Source organism: Rhinolophus sinicus, linkage group LG13, assembly GCF_036562045.2.
Source record: "Rhinolophus sinicus isolate RSC01 linkage group LG13, ASM3656204v1, whole genome shotgun sequence".
In the NCBI taxonomy this organism is placed as follows: Eukaryota; Metazoa; Chordata; class Mammalia; order Chiroptera; family Rhinolophidae; genus Rhinolophus; species Rhinolophus sinicus.
Window position 1 is genome coordinate 40,471,107 of NC_133762.1, and position 20,310 is coordinate 40,491,416.

At 43.2% G+C, this 20,310-nt stretch overlaps 1 protein-coding gene across 2 annotated transcripts in view; it reads right to left on the reverse strand.

Annotated features, from left to right (window-relative positions):
* Positions 1-3,697: 3,697 nt before the first annotated feature.
* LOC109439550 (signal-regulatory protein beta-1) overlaps positions 3,698-20,310 on the reverse strand; it is a 46,679-nt gene continuing 30,066 nt past the window's right edge. For both annotated transcript variants that reach the window (XM_074317242.1, XM_074317243.1), the window contains 5 exons: positions 14,905-15,267; positions 11,564-11,884; positions 10,660-10,989; positions 6,457-6,565; positions 3,698-4,171 (listed from right to left, as the gene is read on the reverse strand). In XM_074317242.1, coding sequence (XP_074173343.1) covers positions 6,459-6,565; positions 10,660-10,989; positions 11,564-11,884; positions 14,905-15,267 — 1,121 coding nt within the window. In that variant the 3' untranslated portion in view covers positions 3,698-4,171; positions 6,457-6,458. The remainder of the gene's footprint in view (positions 4,172-6,456; positions 6,566-10,659; positions 10,990-11,563; positions 11,885-14,904; positions 15,268-20,310) is intronic.

A 20,310-nucleotide genomic window follows, 5' to 3' on the forward strand; every position in this document is an offset into this window, starting at 1 on the left:
ATTATTATTTAGCTATGAAGTTGCTAACCTTCCAGTCCTACCTTCTTCGTCGGTAAAATGGGGCCAATCATACCTTCTTTTCCAAGATTTTGACGAGATTAAAAGAGGAATGTGAGTAGAACACTGAGCACAATGCCTGACATGGAGTTTGATGCTCAGTAATTGATAACAATGACAAAAACGATGGTTGTATTATGGTAACATGATGTGTCCAGGTCCCTAATAAATGAATATGAAAAGGGAAGACACATCCTGGGTCTTTTAAGATGATGTTTCCTGGCCAGCATCTTTCTCAAAAGCCATGAGTAGGAAGCCCGTGATCATCTGATCTACTAGTCTTATTATTATGTATCATTATCCACATGTAGAGACGATGAGGGTGTGGCAGCCGGTCTCCCAGATGGCCCCAAGGATCCCTGCCTCCTCGTGTTCCTGTCGCTGTGCCATCCCCTCCGACACTGAATCAGGGTGAATCTATTTGGAATTTGTTGTGACTGGCAGACTCTTGCAGACGTGCTGGAGTGTGACTTCTGAGGTCAGTTATAAAAGGCATTGCAGCTATTACCTTACCCACTTGGATCGCTTGCTCTGGGGGAAGCCAGCCGCCATGTTGTCAGGACATTCAGGCAGCTTTGTGGAGAGATCCACGTGGAGAGGAACCCCTTGCCAGCACCACCTTGCCAGCCACGTGAGTGAGCGCCCATGGACGTGTATCTTCCAGGTGTCTGCCTTCAAGTCTTTCAGCTGAAGCTCCGGACATTATGGGGCAGAGACAAGCTGTCTCCACTGAGCCTTATTTGAATTCCTGACCCACAGAAATCAAGCGATGTAATAAGTTGTTAGTGTTTTAAGCCAGCACATTTTGGGGTTACTTCCTATGCAGCATTAGAACTAATATGGGGGTGAATTCCCTCATTGTCAGTCACAGCTGACTGTGCTCACGGAGGTTAACAGCAGGCCTGGAGGTGACACATCTCCCAGCCTCCTTTCAGACAGGGGGATGTCACAAAGTCCATTTATTCCCCCTGAGTAAGTTTCCATTACCATGGTATTTAGGCCTACTTCTTAAAAAAATTAAGTTTACTTTTTTAAAAATTCAACTTTCACACGAGGTTTTAAGATATTGTCTAAATAAGAAAACCTGAAAACAGTTGAGAACAAATTCATAATTAAGTTGAAGCCTCAGGAGAACAAAGCCCTGGATTTGAGTTTGTATCTCTTAGGATTAGGTTTGAATGCAAGAGACTGGAGAATCTAAACAATGGTGGTGTAAGAGAGTTTGTTTCTTTCACACATGAAAGAAGTCCACAATAGGAAGTCCAGAGCTGGGTAGGTAATCTCATGAAAAAAAAAAAAAAAGAATTATTTAAATGAAAGCGTGGTTTTTTGACCCAGTTTTATTGAGATATAACTGACATGTAACATGTATCAGTTTAAGTGTACAGTATAATGATTTGGTATGTGTTTACACTGCAAAATTACTACCACAAGAAGTTTGGTTAACATTCATCACCTCTCATTGTACAAATTTTTACTTGTGATGAGAACTCTGAAGGTTTATTCTCGTGGTAAGTTTCAAATGTATAACACAGTAATGTTAACTATTGTCACCATGCAGTACATGCATCCCCAGAACTTATTTATGTCATCACTGGAAGTTTGTACGTTTGGCCACCTTCACTAAATCCCCAAGCCCACCCTGTGCTTCTGGCAACCACCAATCTACTCTCTGCATCTATGAGATTTTTCTATTTCATATTCAACAAGTGAGATCACATGGTATTTGTCTTTCTCAGTGTGACTTATCTCAGGATAACGCCCTCCAGGTTCATCCATGTTATTGAAAATGGCAGGTTTTCCTTCTTTTTTAAAATGGTTGAATAGTATTTCAGTGTGTGTGTGTGTGTGTGTGTGTGTGTGTGTGTGACCACCACGTTTTGTTTATACTCTCATCCAGTGATGAACACTTACGTTGCTTCATGTCTTCCTATGGCAAAAATTGATGATGTGAAAATGCAGGTGCAGATATCTCTCTGACATAGTGATTTTCTGTCCTTTGGATATAGACCCCCAAGTGCAATTGCTGGATCATATGGCAGAGACCAATTTTTAAGTTTTTGAAGACCTGTCATACTGTTTTCCATAATCATTGCACCACTCACCTGATTGGATGTATTCCGCTGCCTTGTCTTTGAGTTGCCTGATCCTTTCTTCTGCTTCATCTAGTCTGCTGTTAGAACTCTTCTACTGAAGTTTTTATTTCAGTGATTGTATTCTTCACCTCTGTGATTTCTGTTAGGACTTTCTTATAATTTATGAGCATTTTTTAACCATGTCAGGAAATGGCTTATCTCCATTTCATTTAGGTATATTTCTGGACTTTTTCCTAATTCTTTTATTTTGAACATATTCCTCCATTTCTTCATTTTCCTTGACTCTCTGTGTTGGTTTCTGTGCATTAGACCAAAAAGCTGCTTCACAGTCTTGATGCAGTATCTCCTGTAGGAGATTAATCTTATCACTCAGACCTGCTCTAGCTCTTGGTTGTCTCCCCAAACTTTGTGATGCCCTAGCTGCCCTCCTTGTTCTCAGTGGCTCCCAGCAGTGGAGGTTTGCCAAGACCCTGCAGTGTCCCAAGGGAAGGATCTCAGTCAGCATCGAGTTGCAGGCTGATTGGAAGCTGGTGCCTCAGGCAGCAGCTTTTCAAGTAGGCAAACAGGCCTCTTTCCGGGAAGGACTGGGAGATGGGTGTTTCTGAGAGCTGTGTGTGAGCTAAGCCTTTAGAGAATAGCCCGTTAAGAACTGTTTTCTGTTTCCTCCAGTCCCGTGGGATCCACAACCACAAGCCTCACTGGCCACCAGCGCCAGACGATCAGTGGGTGCATCCCCTGAGCAGCAGCCACAAATGCCATGGTGCCAACTGTGTGCACAGGTCCTTTCAGGGAGAAACCAGTGACCAGGAGTGTGGCAGGAAGAGAATGTGGAGATGGTACCTACTCACAGCCCTGGGCTCTGGAGAGGGATTTTGGCCCCTAGATTTGTGTTAAATCAGGAGCCTGATCCTCAGGTTTCAGCTTTTAAGCAAAGCAAACAGTCCTTTTTCAGGGAAAGACTGGAGGTAGGCGTTTCTCTCTGCAGGTTCTGTGCTGAGTGCTGGGGTGTGTGGGGGTGGAGGGTTAGCCATACTGAGTTTCCCCAGCCCATTGAGAACTGCTTATTTGTTTTCTATAGTCCTGTGAGTCTTGTAGACACAAGTCCCATCAGATTTCAGAGCTACTTGATTTGGGCGCTTAGCCCTCAGGGGGAGGTTTAAAAGTTTGTTGCAAGATAGTCAATGCAAATCCTTTACTTCTTAAGGAGAAACCAGAAGGTGTGAGTTTCCTCTTAATTTTTGTGGGTGGGGTTTATGATGCCGTTGTGCCTCAGTCTACTATATTTATTTAGATATGGGTTTTTTTCTTCTTTGTCCAACGTGTTCGTCCCTTAGCTATCTTCTGGGTTTCTTCTAAGGGAATTGTTCCTTTAGCAGGTGTCAGTTCAGTGGGTGAAGGTGAGTTCAGGTGCCTCCTAAGTCACCATCTTGACCCAGACTCGTTTGGCTTTAAAGAAGAAACGTACTTTCTGAAGCCATTATGTTACCAACGAAGTGGTGAGTTTGATGCCCACGGGGCACAGAGAAGCCAAGTCTGAGGCAACAGGTTTTCACAGAGAAAAGATTTATTCATCCAGCTGCCAAATGAGGAGACTGGAGACAAGGTTCACATCAGTCTCCCCAAATAAGGACTTAGAGAATATGTAAAGCTCAATGGTTAATATATTTATTAACTCTAACTTGGGAGTCTTGATTGAACAATCTTGGAACTAACTCATCTAAGAAATGGGGAAGGTGAGAAAAAGTGTAAAGGAATTTCAAGGTAGCAAGGTTTGATCGGGTGGCATCTACGTGTCTGGCTAACTGCAGCTTTCTGAACACCCTCACTTCTGAATATTGCCCACATGGACCGGGTCAGCACACAGTTTACAGCTAGGGGCAAATTTTGGTTCAGTCCCCCCATCAGGGTTAGTTGGAGTTCATTTGTTGGCTTTCTGTGCCTGGGTAAGCCCCTGGGAGTGTGGATCTGACTTGGTCTTGTGGTCCATGGGGCTCTGTGAGGAAGCCTGCTGTTATCTCCTGAAAAGAAAAAAAAAAAGCCTATTAGCATCAGATTTCCATGTTAGGGCCCAGTTTCCCTTCGTTCTGATAAGAATGTGCCCAACTTTGAAGCAAATATTGCTCTTGCTATCTTGAAAGAGATTCTTGGATCCAGGTGCCAGCCTATAAAAGGGGGGATTTTTCAAAAAAAGTTTGAGAACATCTTTTGGCAGCCAGGACACTGTAAAAATTTCAATGTCATTACTCCACAGTGCTGGAAAACATAATGGTATAAAGTTCACAATAAGAAAAGAATAAAAAAAAAAAAAAAAAAAGAAGGAAAGAATCAAAAAGATGTATATCATACAAAATCTTCTTCCAGACCCTCAGTGCTTTCATACATTGCTCTCTCCTTTAAAGCCACTGTAATCCTGTGAGGTACCATGATTCCTATTTTACGGATGACAAAATAGGCTCATAGTATGTTAATGAGTTGCCCAGGTCACATATGTAGCTGGTATGTGTTTTCCAGTAGCTGAACCCAGGTCTCTGCCTGACAAGACCTCAGAGGGAAAACATCTCCACTCTGATTTGTCTAAAGGATCTTGAACACGTCCGTACTCAGTGTCTGATGGATCACAAGATTATATAGCCTTTAATGGATCATTTTTTCCAGAGATCCTTACACTTAGACATTGTAGGTCAACAAAATTTTTGAAAAATAATTACATACTTATGTTTCTTGGAAAAAATATTTTCAAATAGCCTGCCAGTTACTGTATATACCAATACACAGAAGAAAGGATAATTAAACACCAGGAAAATAGAAAGGAAATAATTCATTTCTTTCTTTTTCAACACATATTAACTGAGTGTCTATTTTGAAATATCACTTAAAGTCTCTAAAAAGAATCCTTTAGCTATACATTGAGTGAAAAAATGTGTAATCAAGACAATTTGCTTAAGTAGGCAGGAAAATTGAGTGTATCTGGTATTGGAATCAAGATCCTCTAGCCTCACTCTTTCCAGCTCAAGACAAACTCCAGTTCAGACTGTTACAGCCTCGAACACAGGGCTGCCTCCTGCCCAGCTCCCAGTTGAAATACTATTTTAAGAATTCTCAGCCTACTTGAAATTACTTTTCCTCAGCTACATATCATTAAAGAGGTACCAAAAAGATATAAAAGGCATATACATTATTGAGCCAATGCCAAAATCAATGTGGCTAATTCCCTGTACAAATTGTACAGCTTGGTCATAGGATTGCTCTCTCTGGTTCTGAGATTGATTATGATTGTAAAGGTCTGATTTCATAGTCGCTTCCATCACCTGCATTCTCAGCAGGCCATTTTCCCCTCCTATCACATTTAAGTCATGTGTCTGGGATAATGGAGCAGCTGGTATTTTGGGATTGTGTGTGTGTGTGTGTGTGTGTGTGTGTGTGTGTGTGTGTGACTCTGAGAGGACCATGTATGAAGACCCAGCTCTGGGGCATCAAGGACCGTGAGAAGGAGCAGCAGGAGCTGTGGGCAGCAGGTCTCCAGGGAGGAGAGGCATTTAACCCTGAGTCTCTGGAAGCTTCTGGTGGCTCTTTCTCTTAGGTTGGGCCCCTTTGAGAAGGGAAGGGGCAGCAGAGACTGAGGGGGGTACACAGCAGGGGAGCAATGAAAGAGCTGTGGGTAATGTGTCAACATTTAAATATCTGCTCATCATTCATGAAATGTTCTCTGCATGTCTCTTATGTCCCCACTGTCCTCCTCCTGGGACACCTGTCATGAGAGGACAGGTAGCCTGTAAGATAAGACTCTGCCACCTCAGCCTTCCTCCCCAGGTCCTGACCCCCTTCCCCATCCTTTTCAGTCTGTCACACAGAGGGTCAGAGCGGGAACAGCCCTCAGAGCAGCTGATCCAGGACTTCTCAACATTACTCTAAAATGTGGATTCTTTTTGTCCGAAGTCACCGAGTGAAGAAATAATCAAGAGATGGTCTCCAAGGGAACCACCCACTCAGCTGCCCCTCATTCAGTCCCTCTGCCCACTTCCCCCACAGAAGCCCTATGACGCTGTGGACACCTTGAAAGCCCTTGATCCAGTTAATCACTTACAGGACCCCACCCATTGCCTGGGATTTGGAAACCTTGACTGGAAACAAGGCTCGCATCAGTCTCAGGAGTTCCTGAGACCCCTGAGGGTATTGAGAAATGTGTCACCTTGTCTTAACTCCCTGTGGGCCCTGACCCTGTGTGACCTGTGGGCTGACCCTCCTCCTGACCTTACCCCTTCTGGGACAGCCCTTGGCCTGCCCTCCCTGCCCAACAACTTACAGTCAGGCCCTCAGCTTCCTGTGGACATAGAAGGCAGAGACACCAACTGCCAGCAGTGCCTTGTTGACAAGGAAGAAAGCGATGAGGGATTGAGCAGACATTGCCGGGCCTGGAAATAAGGGACAGGAGAAGCCATTAGAGGGGCCATTAGGGGAGACTGTTACCAGGGGCTAAATTTTAGTTCATCTGAGGTTACCTAGGCTCGTCAATGCTCTGAAGTTTTTGCACCTGCTCTGGGCTCAGGCTCAGGCAGAAATCGGGGTAAAGATATTAAGCCCAGGACTTACTTAGAGCAACAGCAGAGCTGCAGAGAAGGTTGGATTCTCCACTTCAATGGGCCTGCTCAGCCTTATAGGGCCCTCATGGGGGATATGGGACCCTGAGGTGTGGGGTAGGGACCTATGGATCAAAGACTCAACAATCTTCAGTCCACTTGGGCTGCTGAGGACAGTGGCAGCCGCAGAGATACTTATCTCCAGAATTATCCTGTCTACACGAAAATAAGAAACAAATAAAAAGAGGAATTTAAATTCTGTACAAAACTAGGTCTCAGTATTACTTGAAAAGATAATATGAAAAGTGGGAAACAACTCTGAGTCAACAGAGAAAAATCACTAAATCTTAGTGCACCATGTGTCACGAGGCTGCAAGCTCACCTCACTCAACCCCAGGAAAAAGTACAGAAGAGATGAGGGCAGGAAGAAAGGGGCCTGAGAATTATTTGGAAATCCTGCCCAATATTAAATCCACCTGAAATTTGACAGTATTGGAAAATTGTCCTGTGAATGAGAGTTCAGATGATAGGAAGGAGTTTCAAAGTGTGGCTGCTGTGCAGGGGTCAGCAGAGTCCTCCAGACTCTGTGACTATATTACCTTACGTGGGGACCCAGCCAGGAGTGCAGTTTCCAGGCTCTCAGCCTCACAAGAAAAGGTGTTAGTCAGGTAGTAAATGGCCATCAACTGTGATTGGATGGCCATCAGCTGTGACTAGTTGGCCGTCAGTTGTAACCAGTGAGCCATTGGCCACTAATATAACTGCTGTGGCTACGCTAGCAGCAAATGGGGGCCTAGCAAGAAGATGGCAGCTGAGCTAGCAAGGCAGATTGCAGCTAGCAAATGGGGTTGGTTGGTTGATAGACAAGTGGACAGCAGGTTGCAGATAGCCTGGCTCCTGCTTCTTGTGTTTCCAACCCAGCCGCCAGTGAGACTATAGTGTTATGACTCCCCTATTTATGGCTCCGTGGGTGTTCCTTTTTGGCCTCACCATATCCTGCGTTCTTATGTGGGGAGCAGGAACAGAGATCCCGCATGACACCCTGCATGACACCTTACATAGCAAGTGGGGAAGCAGTGGTTATTAAGCTAAGATCTTGAAGTGGGGACATTATTTTCGATTATTCTAGTGCAGCCAATGTAATTACAAAGATCTTAATAAGTGTAAGAGGAAGGCAGGAGAGTCAGAGAAGGGGTTGTGACCTCAGGAACAGGGCTGAGTGATGTGGGGCCCTAAGCCAAGGAGTGTGGGTGCCTCTAGGGGCTGGAAAAGACAGGAAGTTCGTTTTCCCCTAGAGGCTCCAGAAGGAACTCAGCACAATCAACATTGTAGACTTCTGACGTCCAATCTGTAAGGTAGTAAATTTGAGTTGTTTTAAGGCACTAAACCTGTGGTAATTTGTTACAGCAGCCATAGGAACCTAATACAAGGAGGCAGGGACAGTTTCAAAGGACTGAGGTGATTAAAGGGACAGGCACAATTTAAAGTGCGTATCTTATGGGAGAAAGCAAGGAAGAAGGAAGAAGTGCTGTTTGGCAATTGAATGTTAAAGGAAAAAGAAAATGGTGTGGGAGGGAAATTCAGAGTTCTAAAAGATAAAAAGGAATAAAAAACATTGCAGGACTCAGAACATTTCTTCCGTTTTCAAAATGACCCAACAAATCCAAAACTCCACTAACATACCTGGATATGCTATAGTGACAGAGAAGAGTTATATTAACGTGAAATATTGTAAAACACCCCAGTACCAAAAACATCACCAAGAAGATGGCCATCCTCACAGCAGGCCCACTGGTCCAGGACTGCAGTGGCCAGAGCCTCAGACATAGGCGGAGGTGAGGCATCCAGTGCAGAGGGCACACTTGGCTCCAGCAGCCAAGCTAAACCACCCAAACCATTTCCAGCCTTAGTACTTAGCAAGGGTGTCAGGTCAGGCAACTGAGAGAACCAGGAAGTAGCAACCTGGTCTGAGCCCCAGCAGGAGGTGGAGACGATAAAGCAAACAGAAGCCCATCCAGATAGGCTCAGTTCTCCTGCTCTCCTGTTCAGTACAACCCTGAACCCTACGAATGACACCAGGTACAAGCATAAGACTCTGAGAGATGGAAGAGGACGGCAGACTGGCTGGGGGCCTGGGGACTAAAGGAAGAAGACAGTGACCAGGCATCATAGCTGCTCTCTCCTAACTCCACAGGCAGAGAAGGTGACCAGGTTGGCATTAAAGAAAAAGCGAAAATCGGTAATCTACATTCCCATCTCAAGAAATGAGAAAAAGAGGAACAAAATCAACTCAAAAAAGGCAGAAAAAGTGTATTACAAATAGTAGAAAAATGAATGAAATTGAAAATGAAGAACAATATAGAAAAACCACTGAAAGAAATTGAAATTTTTGAAAAGATCAATAAAATTGGAAAACTTCTACCAAGACAAATGAATTAAAAAGGAGAAATAACACGATTCCAATATCAGAAATAAACAGGGGAGATCAGTACATACCATGAAGACATCAAAAGGAAAATGGGGACTATTATAAACAACTCTACAGCAGACATTTGACAACATAGAGACAATAAACAAAATTCCTCAAAACCCACCCCCTACCACAATTCACTCAATTTGAAATGAGTAATGTAAATAGTCCTAAACAATTCAAAATCTTTTTCAAATCCGAAATAGGTGATGTCATGTGAAAATTCTACCAAGCTATTACAGATGTATGAAAAAAAATTTCATGCACAAAAAACAGCTATAAAAGAAATTTGGGGGAAATTTTGCCATATAGTCCCTTTTGTTTATATTAGGGAATTATTGTCCATTTTATTAAGTTGGTGATGATATTAGTTTCTAGAAAAACCGATGACCTCAATCATATGCCCACACAATTCCGGACTGCATTTTCATTTGGATGTGGATACATGACTAAGTTAGTGGACACATTTATGCACCTTCTGTGTAGCTCTTATTTTAAGGCAATTGTTTGCCCTCCCCTTCCTACGTTTACTTTCCCAGCAGGTGGCGGTATGGACACTAGGTGGCCGCCACTGACCCAGCAGGTAGGACATCACCATAGGACATGTTGGGAGAAACGTGGGCCTTTGAAAGGTCTTCTGTAGTAAAGACGCCTGGAATCCAGGCCCGATGCCCTCCTGATGTTACATGGGAGAGAAATATGACATACTTTTTTTGCACAAAGGGGTCTCTAGGTCCTTAGGATAAAGCCCAACTGAGGGGGAGCGTGTCTCTAATTAGCACATATTTGTTGTACAAGCTGGTGGTCCATGCTCTCAGGGACTCAGATGTAGAATGATTAGTTTACCCCAATCACCTGGTGTGAGGACAAGAAGTTGTTCCCCAAGTCCCTTCTGTAAAACTCCAAACTCACAGAGAAATAGAATCAGGAAAGAAGATTAGAGATGAACTCAAATTTTCCTACGTTAAACTGGCAGGAAGCAATTGTGTTTATTGTTGGTTCATTGTCATCAATCAGGGGACAAAGGAGGCCCATGCTGTGGCCACTCATGGTCACCTGGGGGCCTGGACCAGATGGAAAGATCTAGGATGGAAAGGAGACCAGGCAGCCGTGAAAAAGACCAAGGAGGAGGGTGGAGGGCGGACAGGGATGGTGATCGCAGTAACTGTAGGTGAGGAAAGCAAGAGGCAGGGCGCTGTGAACAGGTGATTTCCTTCCTTCCTTCTTTAATGTAAATTGATGCAATGTGTATTGATCTTTATGAAGATCTAAAAAGATATAAACCAATTCTTACCAGTGGTGACTCTTGGAGTGTGAGATTTGGGAGGGGAGCACACTTCAAAATTCTACTTCCTAGCTGTAGACTTCTAGATTATTTTATAATAAACAGAAATTATTGCTTTAAAATTAAAAAAATAATGAAATATAAAATCTGGGTTAGTTGGAGTGGAGGCCTCACCTGTATTTATGTCTGACCCCTGGTCCTTCTGGTGGACAGAGGCCTGCACGGTAAGGTTTTTGATGACGGCCGGCTGCCCATCGTGCTCCACCTGGCAGGTGAGCACCACGTCCTCCCTGTGGGCAGATAAATTCACGAGGAGCCAGCTCATCTGGGTAAAGGTTCCGTCCTTGTTCTCTGTGAGGGTCGAGACCACATCTGTTTGGGACAAGTTTCCGTTCTCCAACCAGCTCAGCTGTAGGCGCCGGGGGTAGAACTTCTTCACAAGGCAGGTGACGTTCACCGTGTTCCCTGCCACAGGCTGTTGGGTAACCTCCAGGGTGGGCGGAACTGAAAGAACACAGGGCAGAAGCTCTGACCTCAAAAAACAGACAGATCACAGGGGAGGGCTCCATAACTTAGCTCCTCCCCCTACAGCAAGGGGACCAACCAGGACACTGCCAGGCATACAGCAGGTGCTCAAACACTGAGGGAACTCCTTGCATATGAATGAAATCACTAAGCACAGTGCCCTGCACACAGTAGGTGCTCAAGGACTTATAGCTCATATTAGGGTAATATGAGTGAATTCAACAAACACAGGCCCTGGCAGGCATTCAGAACGTACTGACTATGGCAATATGAATGAAATCACGAAGCACACAGGGGCCTCGCCCACAGCAGGTGCTCAATAATTGGAGTTGCTATTGGTAAAGCAATGAAAGTATCTACACAGTAGTAGGTGTCACTTGGCAGCCGCCATTAAACAGTAGTGAGTGACCAGCACACTCAGGTGCCTGGTGATGGGAAGGACTGTCAGGAATTAGATTCCAGGCAATTCCAGGCCTGGAGCAAAAGCAGGGGGAGGAGCAGGCTTGGAGGTTGGGGGTCAGGTGTGGGTTTGTCTGGGTGGGAGGGGACCTACCTCGGATAGTCTCAGACAAGTTGGCAGTCCCACGAAGAGGAGGGCCCCCCTGCAGGGTGACGTGGTCCACCTCACAGACCAGTTGAGAGCGAACGTCCCCCGGGGCCAGCACCAGCCTGGCTGTGCTGGAGATGCTGTAGGAAGCGCTGTCTCCCTCTGGGTCCACGGTGGTCTGGGGGGCTGGGAGCTCATTCCCATCTTTGAACCATTTCAGGGTGATCTTTTGGGGGGAGAAGCCATGGGACTCACAGGTGAAGGACACTGTCTGCTTAGGCGGGGCCCTCCCCGTGGGGCCTGATACCACAGGGGGAGAGGGTTTGGCTACAAAAGGAGCATAATGAACAATAACCATGATTGTCATTATCACCACTAAGGATAAGCATATGACACTGTTTAGAAGCTTCTCACGTGTTATTTTTAATCTTTCTAATAATGTAGGGAGGGTGGTGTCCTCATCCTCATCTTACAGAGGAGGACACATGTCAACCCTAAGTGAGGGGCGGAGCCAACATGCAATTCCAGGCCTGCGTTCATTACCCACGTTCTTTGCAGGTGATTCCCACAATCTGGGCCCAGAAACAAAATTACTGATTGGTCTCACACTTTGTCTTAACTGTTCCTAGCTCTCCTGAAACCCTCACAGACCCCTGGACAGGAGCTGTGATTACCACCACTTCCCAGACGAGGAACCTGAGGACTGAGGAATCGGAGACTTGCCAAGACCACAGAGTGATGGGGAAATGGCCCCATTGCTCCCTGGTGTCCTGATACCATCCTGCAAGGTTGTGTGATTCTCCACATTCTGAAGGTGAGGACACTGAAGCCCAGTAATAAGAACTGAGTCACAACCTTGAAATAACACCTGACACGAGGTGCTACTCTGTGCTGGGGGTTCACACAGAGTCCCTCAAATCCTTCCAGCTCTCCTTAAAAGGAGTCCACGATTATCACCGTTTGACAGATGAGAAAACTGAGGCTGAGAGAAATGAAGGGACAGTCTCATCCCCCCACTGTGTCCCAGGGGTATTTCCTGGGGCCTCCCCATCCTTCACCTACATCGGCAGAGCACATGCCCCACCTACATGTGCTCCACTCTCATGACCATCCTCCCTTTTCTCTCTGAGATTCTTGCCTTCAAGAAGTTATAGGAAGAATCACCCCTGAGTGCCCAGGTCTGAGGACCTCTTAGCAGGAAGCGGAAGATGTGGGCTTCTGACAACTGGGTCTACAATATGACCTCTTCCTCAAGTGGGGCCACAGCAACCTCTAGGAAATCCCTCCCCCTCCTCATCCTCACTCTGCAGAATCAAGAAATAGCATGCAGGGTGTTGCTGGGGTGGCAGTGGCTCCTCTCTGCTCTATGCAGGCCACTGTCCCCAGGCTGCTCCTGCAAGCTGCTCAGTGAAGGAAAAAAAACCATTAAAGTGGGAAAAAAAATACTACTGAATGCTTAAAATTTTTTATTAAAGTATCATTGACATTGAATATACCTTAGGTGTAAAAAATAGTGATTAGACGTTTATACGTACGATATGATCACAAGTTACGTCTAGTAACCCTCTGTCATCTTGCAAACTTATGATATTTCTGACTGTATTCCCCATGTAGCACATTACATCTCTGTGACTTATTTATTTTATAACTGGAATATTGTACCTCTTTTTCCATTCACCGTTTTCTCCATTCCCCAACAACATTCCCTCTCTGGCAACCATCAGTTTTTCTGTATCTATGAGTCTGTTTTTGTTTTGTTTCATTTTATTTCTTTGTTTAGGTTCCATGTATAAGCAAAATCAAATGATTATTTGTCTTTCTCTGTCTGACTTATTCCACCTAACATAATACCCTCTAGGTCCATCCGTATTGTCACAAATGACAAGACTAAATGCTTGGGCTTCAGTCTTGGATCCCAGCCGTGCTCACTAGTAAGGTCCCCTCTCCCAGCCTTACTGTCCTCATGTGTATAAAGGAGCAGCAGATGCCCTCAGAGCGCTGGTTATGAGAGTAAATGCCATGAGGAAGATACAGCATGTGGCAAACTGCTGTTCCCTGTCCTCCTGCATCCCCACTTTCTCATCCAGGGCACTGTCTGTGTAGGAAACTTGGGGAAAGGAATGCACACTCAGGAGGCAGCAGATCTGAGTGGTGATGGAGCCACTTCCTATTACCTGTGACTACCTGGCCAAGGGATGCACCATTAGGAACTCTTGTGATGTCTGCAAATTCCAGACAATGTCACCTTCCCAACCTATGTCCAGGGATGTTGAGGAGATACCACAGCTGTCACATCTAGGATGGATATGTGGTTATATGCACACTAATTGAAGTCCATGTCCCTTCTAACCCATTAATGCCACTTTGACTGGGCCTCTCCCTCATGATTAGGGTGACAGATGGACACAGGTATTCCCTGTAGCACTGATTTAATAACCGAAAGTCAGGAATAACTTATATCCATCAACAGAAGAGTGTAAATGATGATGCTGTCTCCATTCGCTGGAGTGTTAGCAGCTTTTGAACAATGCGCAGCTCTAGGTGCTAATATGGACACTTGATTTGGGTGATGTGGCTGATAGTTGGGACATGTCCCCAGTCACCTCAGGCCTTAGGGTTTGAATGCGAGGGTATCTGAACCTTCGGGAAACCAATGAAAAGGTTGAGTCTGGCTCTTGGTTAAATGCTTCAGTATATACTGAGCTTTTCATTCTATGCCTGCTATGTGCCAGGCTTTTCCACGGAGAGAGAGTCCAGAGCCGGGACAAGAAGGAGCCAGCCTAGAATCAGATCAGACTCTGGAACAATCTCCTCATGTCCTGGCCCTGTGACCATGGGCAAGGCCCCTGTTACGTCTTGGCTTCAGCTCCCAACTGTGTATAGCGGGTAGGTTAGGCTGGTGTAAATGTCCTTCCAGTGCTGACATTCCAGGATTCGGGATTCTGGACACATGGTAGAAAATCCTCATTAAGCTTGTTTGCTGCCTCAGTGGGGTGACCCCTCAGTCACCAACATGAGGACCTCCTCCCTGGGTGAAGGACATTCTAAGACAACCCAGTCTTGCCCAGAGCCTTCAGTGACTAGGTGAGTCAGTCCCTGAATGACAGGAAGGTTTTCCGGAAATACGTACAGTATGACACAAACTCTGGGCATCTCCCCCAACCTGGCTGTCAGAAGAAACCCTGAGTCTGTGCCTTTTAAGAATTTCTTCTCAGTGTGATCATTCTGAAGTTGAAATAGAGAAACATGTTCCTTGTTCACCTTATTCTTCATTCTCCAAAGAATACAGGTCATTCTTATTAACTTGTCACACACCAAGGGACAAAGGAGGTTAACACTGTACTCACCACTCACTGTGAGCCGAGTGCCTGCTCCAGACTTAAACTCCATGTCGTCAGGGTCTTGCCTCTGGAACTTCACACAGTAGTAGGTACCGGTGTCTGCGGGGGTGATGTTACTGATGCGGATGGAAAAGTCCATGTTGTTTCTCCTTGTGGCGTCTGCAACAGTTGTTACTCGAGGGAAGTGGGATCCCTCATTTCCTTTGAAACTGTAGATTAGCTCCCGGTCTGGCCCTGTGCCCCTGAACCACTGAAGGGGCCCCACAGGAAGCAGGGAGGTCAGGGTACAGGGCAAAGTGGCCGTCTCTCCAGCTGCGACTGACACTGACGTCTCAGGCTGAATCACCTGCAGCTCCTCACCTGCCCCTCCTGGAGGGAAACAAAGCAGTTATTTATTCATCCTTATCTGATCCTGTAGGTTTTGTCAAGTGTTTATCAACAACAGGTTTCACTGACTGAGCCCACTCTGTGAGCGGGCCTTGAGCTCAGAACATTGCATGTGTCATGTTGAGGAACACTCACAATGAGACGGTAAGTGAAACTGTAACAATGAGGAAACTGAGGCACAGAAAGGTGAAGTGATGTGGCAGAGAGTGGATATGAGTGCTGAGCACTTTCTGGAACTGTCATGCTTCCCAAATATTTCTGGCTCTCCACTTTCTGGTGTCATGAAGAGTTGCACTTCTGGACCTTTGCATTGGGTGGCATGATGAGACTTCTTCAGAACACTGAGCTGTGAGCAGAGGTGATGAATGTATTTTGTGGGATATGCGTTTAACTGCAAGAATATCTATGGATCAACTTGCCTCTTACACAAAGTTCCACATGTTATGAAAATGTCGGCTCCATCAGCCTGGGAACCTGAGTGACAGTGATGTGCACAGTTCCCAACAAACACTGAACTTGTCGTGTAAATAAGAAGTGAGACGTTATTTCAATTTTCTGAGAGTCTTTTCCCCATAGCATAATCATGTTATATTAGTTTTCTAAGGCTGCTTGAAAAAAATACCAAAATCCTAATGGTTTAAAACAACAGAGATTTATTATCTCGTAGTTCTGGTGTTCCTGGGCTAAAATCCGTGTCATCAAGCTGCATTACTTACGCGTTCTCTGTTCCTTGCCTTCCAAATTCTAGAGGCCGCCCACATGTCTTTTCTTATGGTTCCCATCTTCCTATCACTCCAACCTCTTGTTTCAATGGCCACATACCCTTCTCTAAATTTGACTTTTCTACCTCATTTTACAGGACTCTTGTGATTATATTGTGTCAACCCGATCATCTACGATAATCTTTCCATATCAAGAATCGTAACTTAATTGTTTCTCTAAAATCTGTTTTGCTATATAAAGTAAAATATTCAGTCTTTGGGTGGTAGGTCATAGACTTTTTTTTGTTCTGTTTACCACACATCTCTCTTGACTTGCAGAAACCGGTTGTCATAACAAAACACCTATGTATGTGGCAATGTCACAGTATGAATGGCAAGACAACTAGGTTGAATTAGAAGAAGAACCATGCTAACAGTGCACTGGCGAAACAATTTGCAAAATAAAAGTAGAAATCAATTAAGAAGTTACATGATATATTCACAAATACAAAGAAATCAAACAACACAATCAAAACGATCAATAGTCAAAGAAGGAATTACAGGACTATTTAGAGAATACCCTGAGGCTACTGGGAATGGAAACACAACTACCAAATCCTATGATGTGGCAAAAGCAGGGGTAGAGGTAACTTTACAGCTGTAAATGCAGACATTTAAAAGCGGAAATGACCATAAATCAATATACCTTTAGAAATTAGATAAGAAGAGCAAAAATTATTCCAAAATTTAAGGTAGTGGACGGAAGGAAATAATAAAAATTAGTGCAGAGATAAAGAAATTATGAATAGCAAAACAACAGAGAAAATCAACACAACTATGAGAGATTCTACAAAAACATAAACACAATTCACAAAACTTTACTTACATTGACTAAGAAAAAAAAGAGAAGATACAAATAACTAAAATCAGAAAAAAATAAAGCCATTCCTAACAATTTTATAGAAATAAAAAGGTTACAGTAGAGTACTATGAACAATTGTACGCCAACACATTTTATAACTCAAAGAAAATGGACAAATTCCTAGAAACACAGAACTTACCAAGACTGAATCATGAAAACATAGAAATCTGAATAGACCTATTAACAATAAGGATATTGAATCAATAATCAAAAATCTCCCAACAAAGGAAGGCTTCTAAGATCATTTGGCTTCACTGGTGAATTCTACCAAACATTGAAAGAAAAACTAAACACTAATCCTCCACAAACTCTTTAAAATATTCAAAAGAAAGGAAGACTTATTTACTTATTTAGAGTCATTCTGACACTTGTTCTCAGGACAGTATTATCCTGATAACAACGCCAGGCAATAGCACTATAAGAAACCTACAAACCAATGTCCTTTATGAAAACTGATGCAACAAACCTCAACAAAACATTAGCAAACTGAATCCAACAGCATATTAAAATCATTATACATCACAACCAACTGGGATTCATTCCTGGAGGTAAAGATGGTTCAACATATGAAAACCCAACAATACCATGTATCACATTAATAGAATGAAGGGCAAAAGAACCACGTGATCATCTCATTTGCTTCAGAAAAGCATTTGACAAAACTCAACATTTTTCATGATAAAAATGATAAATAAACTACGAATAAATGGAAAATTCCACAACATGATAAAAGCATATACGAAAAACCTATTGCTAATATCTTCATGGTGAAAATCTGAACGCTTTCCCTGTAATATCACAAAACAAGACAGGGATGCCCACTTTTGCCGCTGATATTCAACACAATAATGAAAGTTACCGAAAGAGCAATTAGATAATAAAAATAAATAAAAGGCATTGAAACTGGACAGAAACAAATAAAACTGTGTTTGTGTGCCCATGATATGACTTTTGTAGCAACCCTCACGGTTCCACACTCACCAACACATGTTCACACACAACAAACTGTTAGAACTAATACATGATTTCAGCAATCTTGTGGGGTACAAATCAACACACAAAACTCAGTTGCATTTCTATACACTTGTGATGAAGAATCCAAAAGGAAATTAAGCAAATAATTCCCTTTACAATAGCATCAAAAAGTATCAAATGCTTCGGAGAACATTTTACCATTGAGATGGAAAACTTGTACACTGAAAAGTATAAAACATTGCTGAAAGAAATTGAAAAAGAGATTTATAAATGGAAAAGCATTTTGTGTTCATGGATTAGAAGAGTTAATATTGTTTAAATGTCAATAGTACCTAAAGCACTTAACAAATTCAATAAAATCCCTATGAAAACCTCAATGGCATTTTCTGCAGAAATGGAAAAGCCTATTTTAAAATTCATGTGAAATTCCAAAGGCACCAAATAACAAAAAAATCTTGAAAGACAGCATAGTTGGGCGACTCACACTTCCTGATATAAAAACTTACAGATAAAACTGCAGTAATCAAAGTAGTGTAGTACTCGCATTAAAACAGATATATAGACCAATGGATTAGAATAGAGAGCCTGGAAATAAACCCTCATATATATGGTGAAATGATTTTCAACATGGGGGCCAAGACCATTTAATGGGGAAAGGACAATGTTTTAACACAAGATGCTGGATTAGCCACATCAGAAAAATGAAGCTGAACTCTAATCTTACATCACATACAAAAATGAACTTAGCATGGATCAGAAACCTGAATATAAGTGCCAAAACTGTTAGAAAAAAACCACAGATGAAACTTTTCCTGCCTTTGGATTTATCAATGATTTTTTGGATGTGACATCAAGAGCACAGGTGACAAAAGAAAAACATTCATACAGTGGACTTTATAGAAACTGAAAGCTTTTGTGCATCAGACAATACTATCAAGACTGTGAACAGACAGCTCACAAAATAGGAGAAAATATTTGCAAAGCATGTACTCCTAAGGGATTAATATTCAAAATATATAAAGAATTCCTACAATTCAACAAAAAACCTAACAACCCAATAAAAATGGACAGAGGACTTGAATAGACACTCCAAAGACGATATACAAATGGTCAGTAAACACCTGAAAAGATGCTCAGCATCACTAGTCATTAGGAAAATGTAAATAGAAAACACAGTGAGATAAACTGCATATTCCTTACAACGACTATGATCAAAAACAAAATTAAAACCAGAAATAAGTGTTGACAAAGATGTGAAGAAATTGATACCCTTGTGCATTGCTCGTAAAAATACAAAAATTGTGCAGCTGTTGTGGGAAACAGTGGTGGTTTCTTAAAAAGTTAAACAGGGGGCCGGCCCCGTGGCTCAGGCGGTTAGAGCTCCATGTTCCTAACTCCGAAGGCTGCCGGTTCGATTCCCACATGAGCCAGTGGGCTCTCAACCACAAGGTTGCCAATTCAACTCCTCAAGTCCTGCAAGGGATGGTGGGCAGCGCCCCCTGCAACTAAGATTGAACACTCACCTTCAGCTGAGCTGCCACTGAGCTCCTGGATGGCTCAGTTCGTTGGAGTGTGGGCTCTCAACCACAAGGTTGCCGGTTAGACTCCCACAAGGGATAGTGGGCTGCGCCCCCTGTGACTAGTAATGCAAATGGACCTGGAGCTGAGCTGTGCCCTCCACAACTAAGATTGAAGGGACAACAACTTGACTTGGAAAAAAGTCCTGAAAGTACACACTGTTTCCCAGTAAAGTTCTGTTCCCCTTCCCCAATAAAATCTTAAAAAAAAAAAAAGTTAAACATGCCATGTATTTAGCAATTCCACTCTTAGGTATATTATTCCCCCAAAGCAAAGCAGCTACTCAAATAGACATTTTGCACAACAGACATTTTGCACAGCAGTGTTCATAGCAGCTATATTCACAGCAGCCAAAAGTACTAGCAACAACCCCACTATCCACCAACAAAAGGTGCTGCATATGTACACAGTGGAATATTATGCAGCCTGAAAAAGCAATGACATTCCATAGGTCCTATAACTTGAAAATATTATGCTAAGTGAAAACTGCCAGATAGAATTGGACAAATGTGAGTTCCCTTATATGAAGTACCTAGAAAAAGCAAATTCATAGGTGCAAAGAATGGCAGTTAACAGGTACTGGAGTCGGGGGAGGAGAAATGGAGATTTATTTTTTAATGGGTACAGAGTTTCTGACTAGGATGTTGAAAAAGTTCTGGGAATGCTCAGTGATGGTAATTTCACAACAATATGAGCATACTTAATGCCACTGAATTTTATCCTTAAAAGTGGTTAAATAGTAAGTATTATGTTATGAATATTTTACAACAAAAAATATATACGTACTAAAACAAGTATATCATTCCATAGAGAACCTTTGAATTGGACTAAATGATCAAAAGAGAAAGA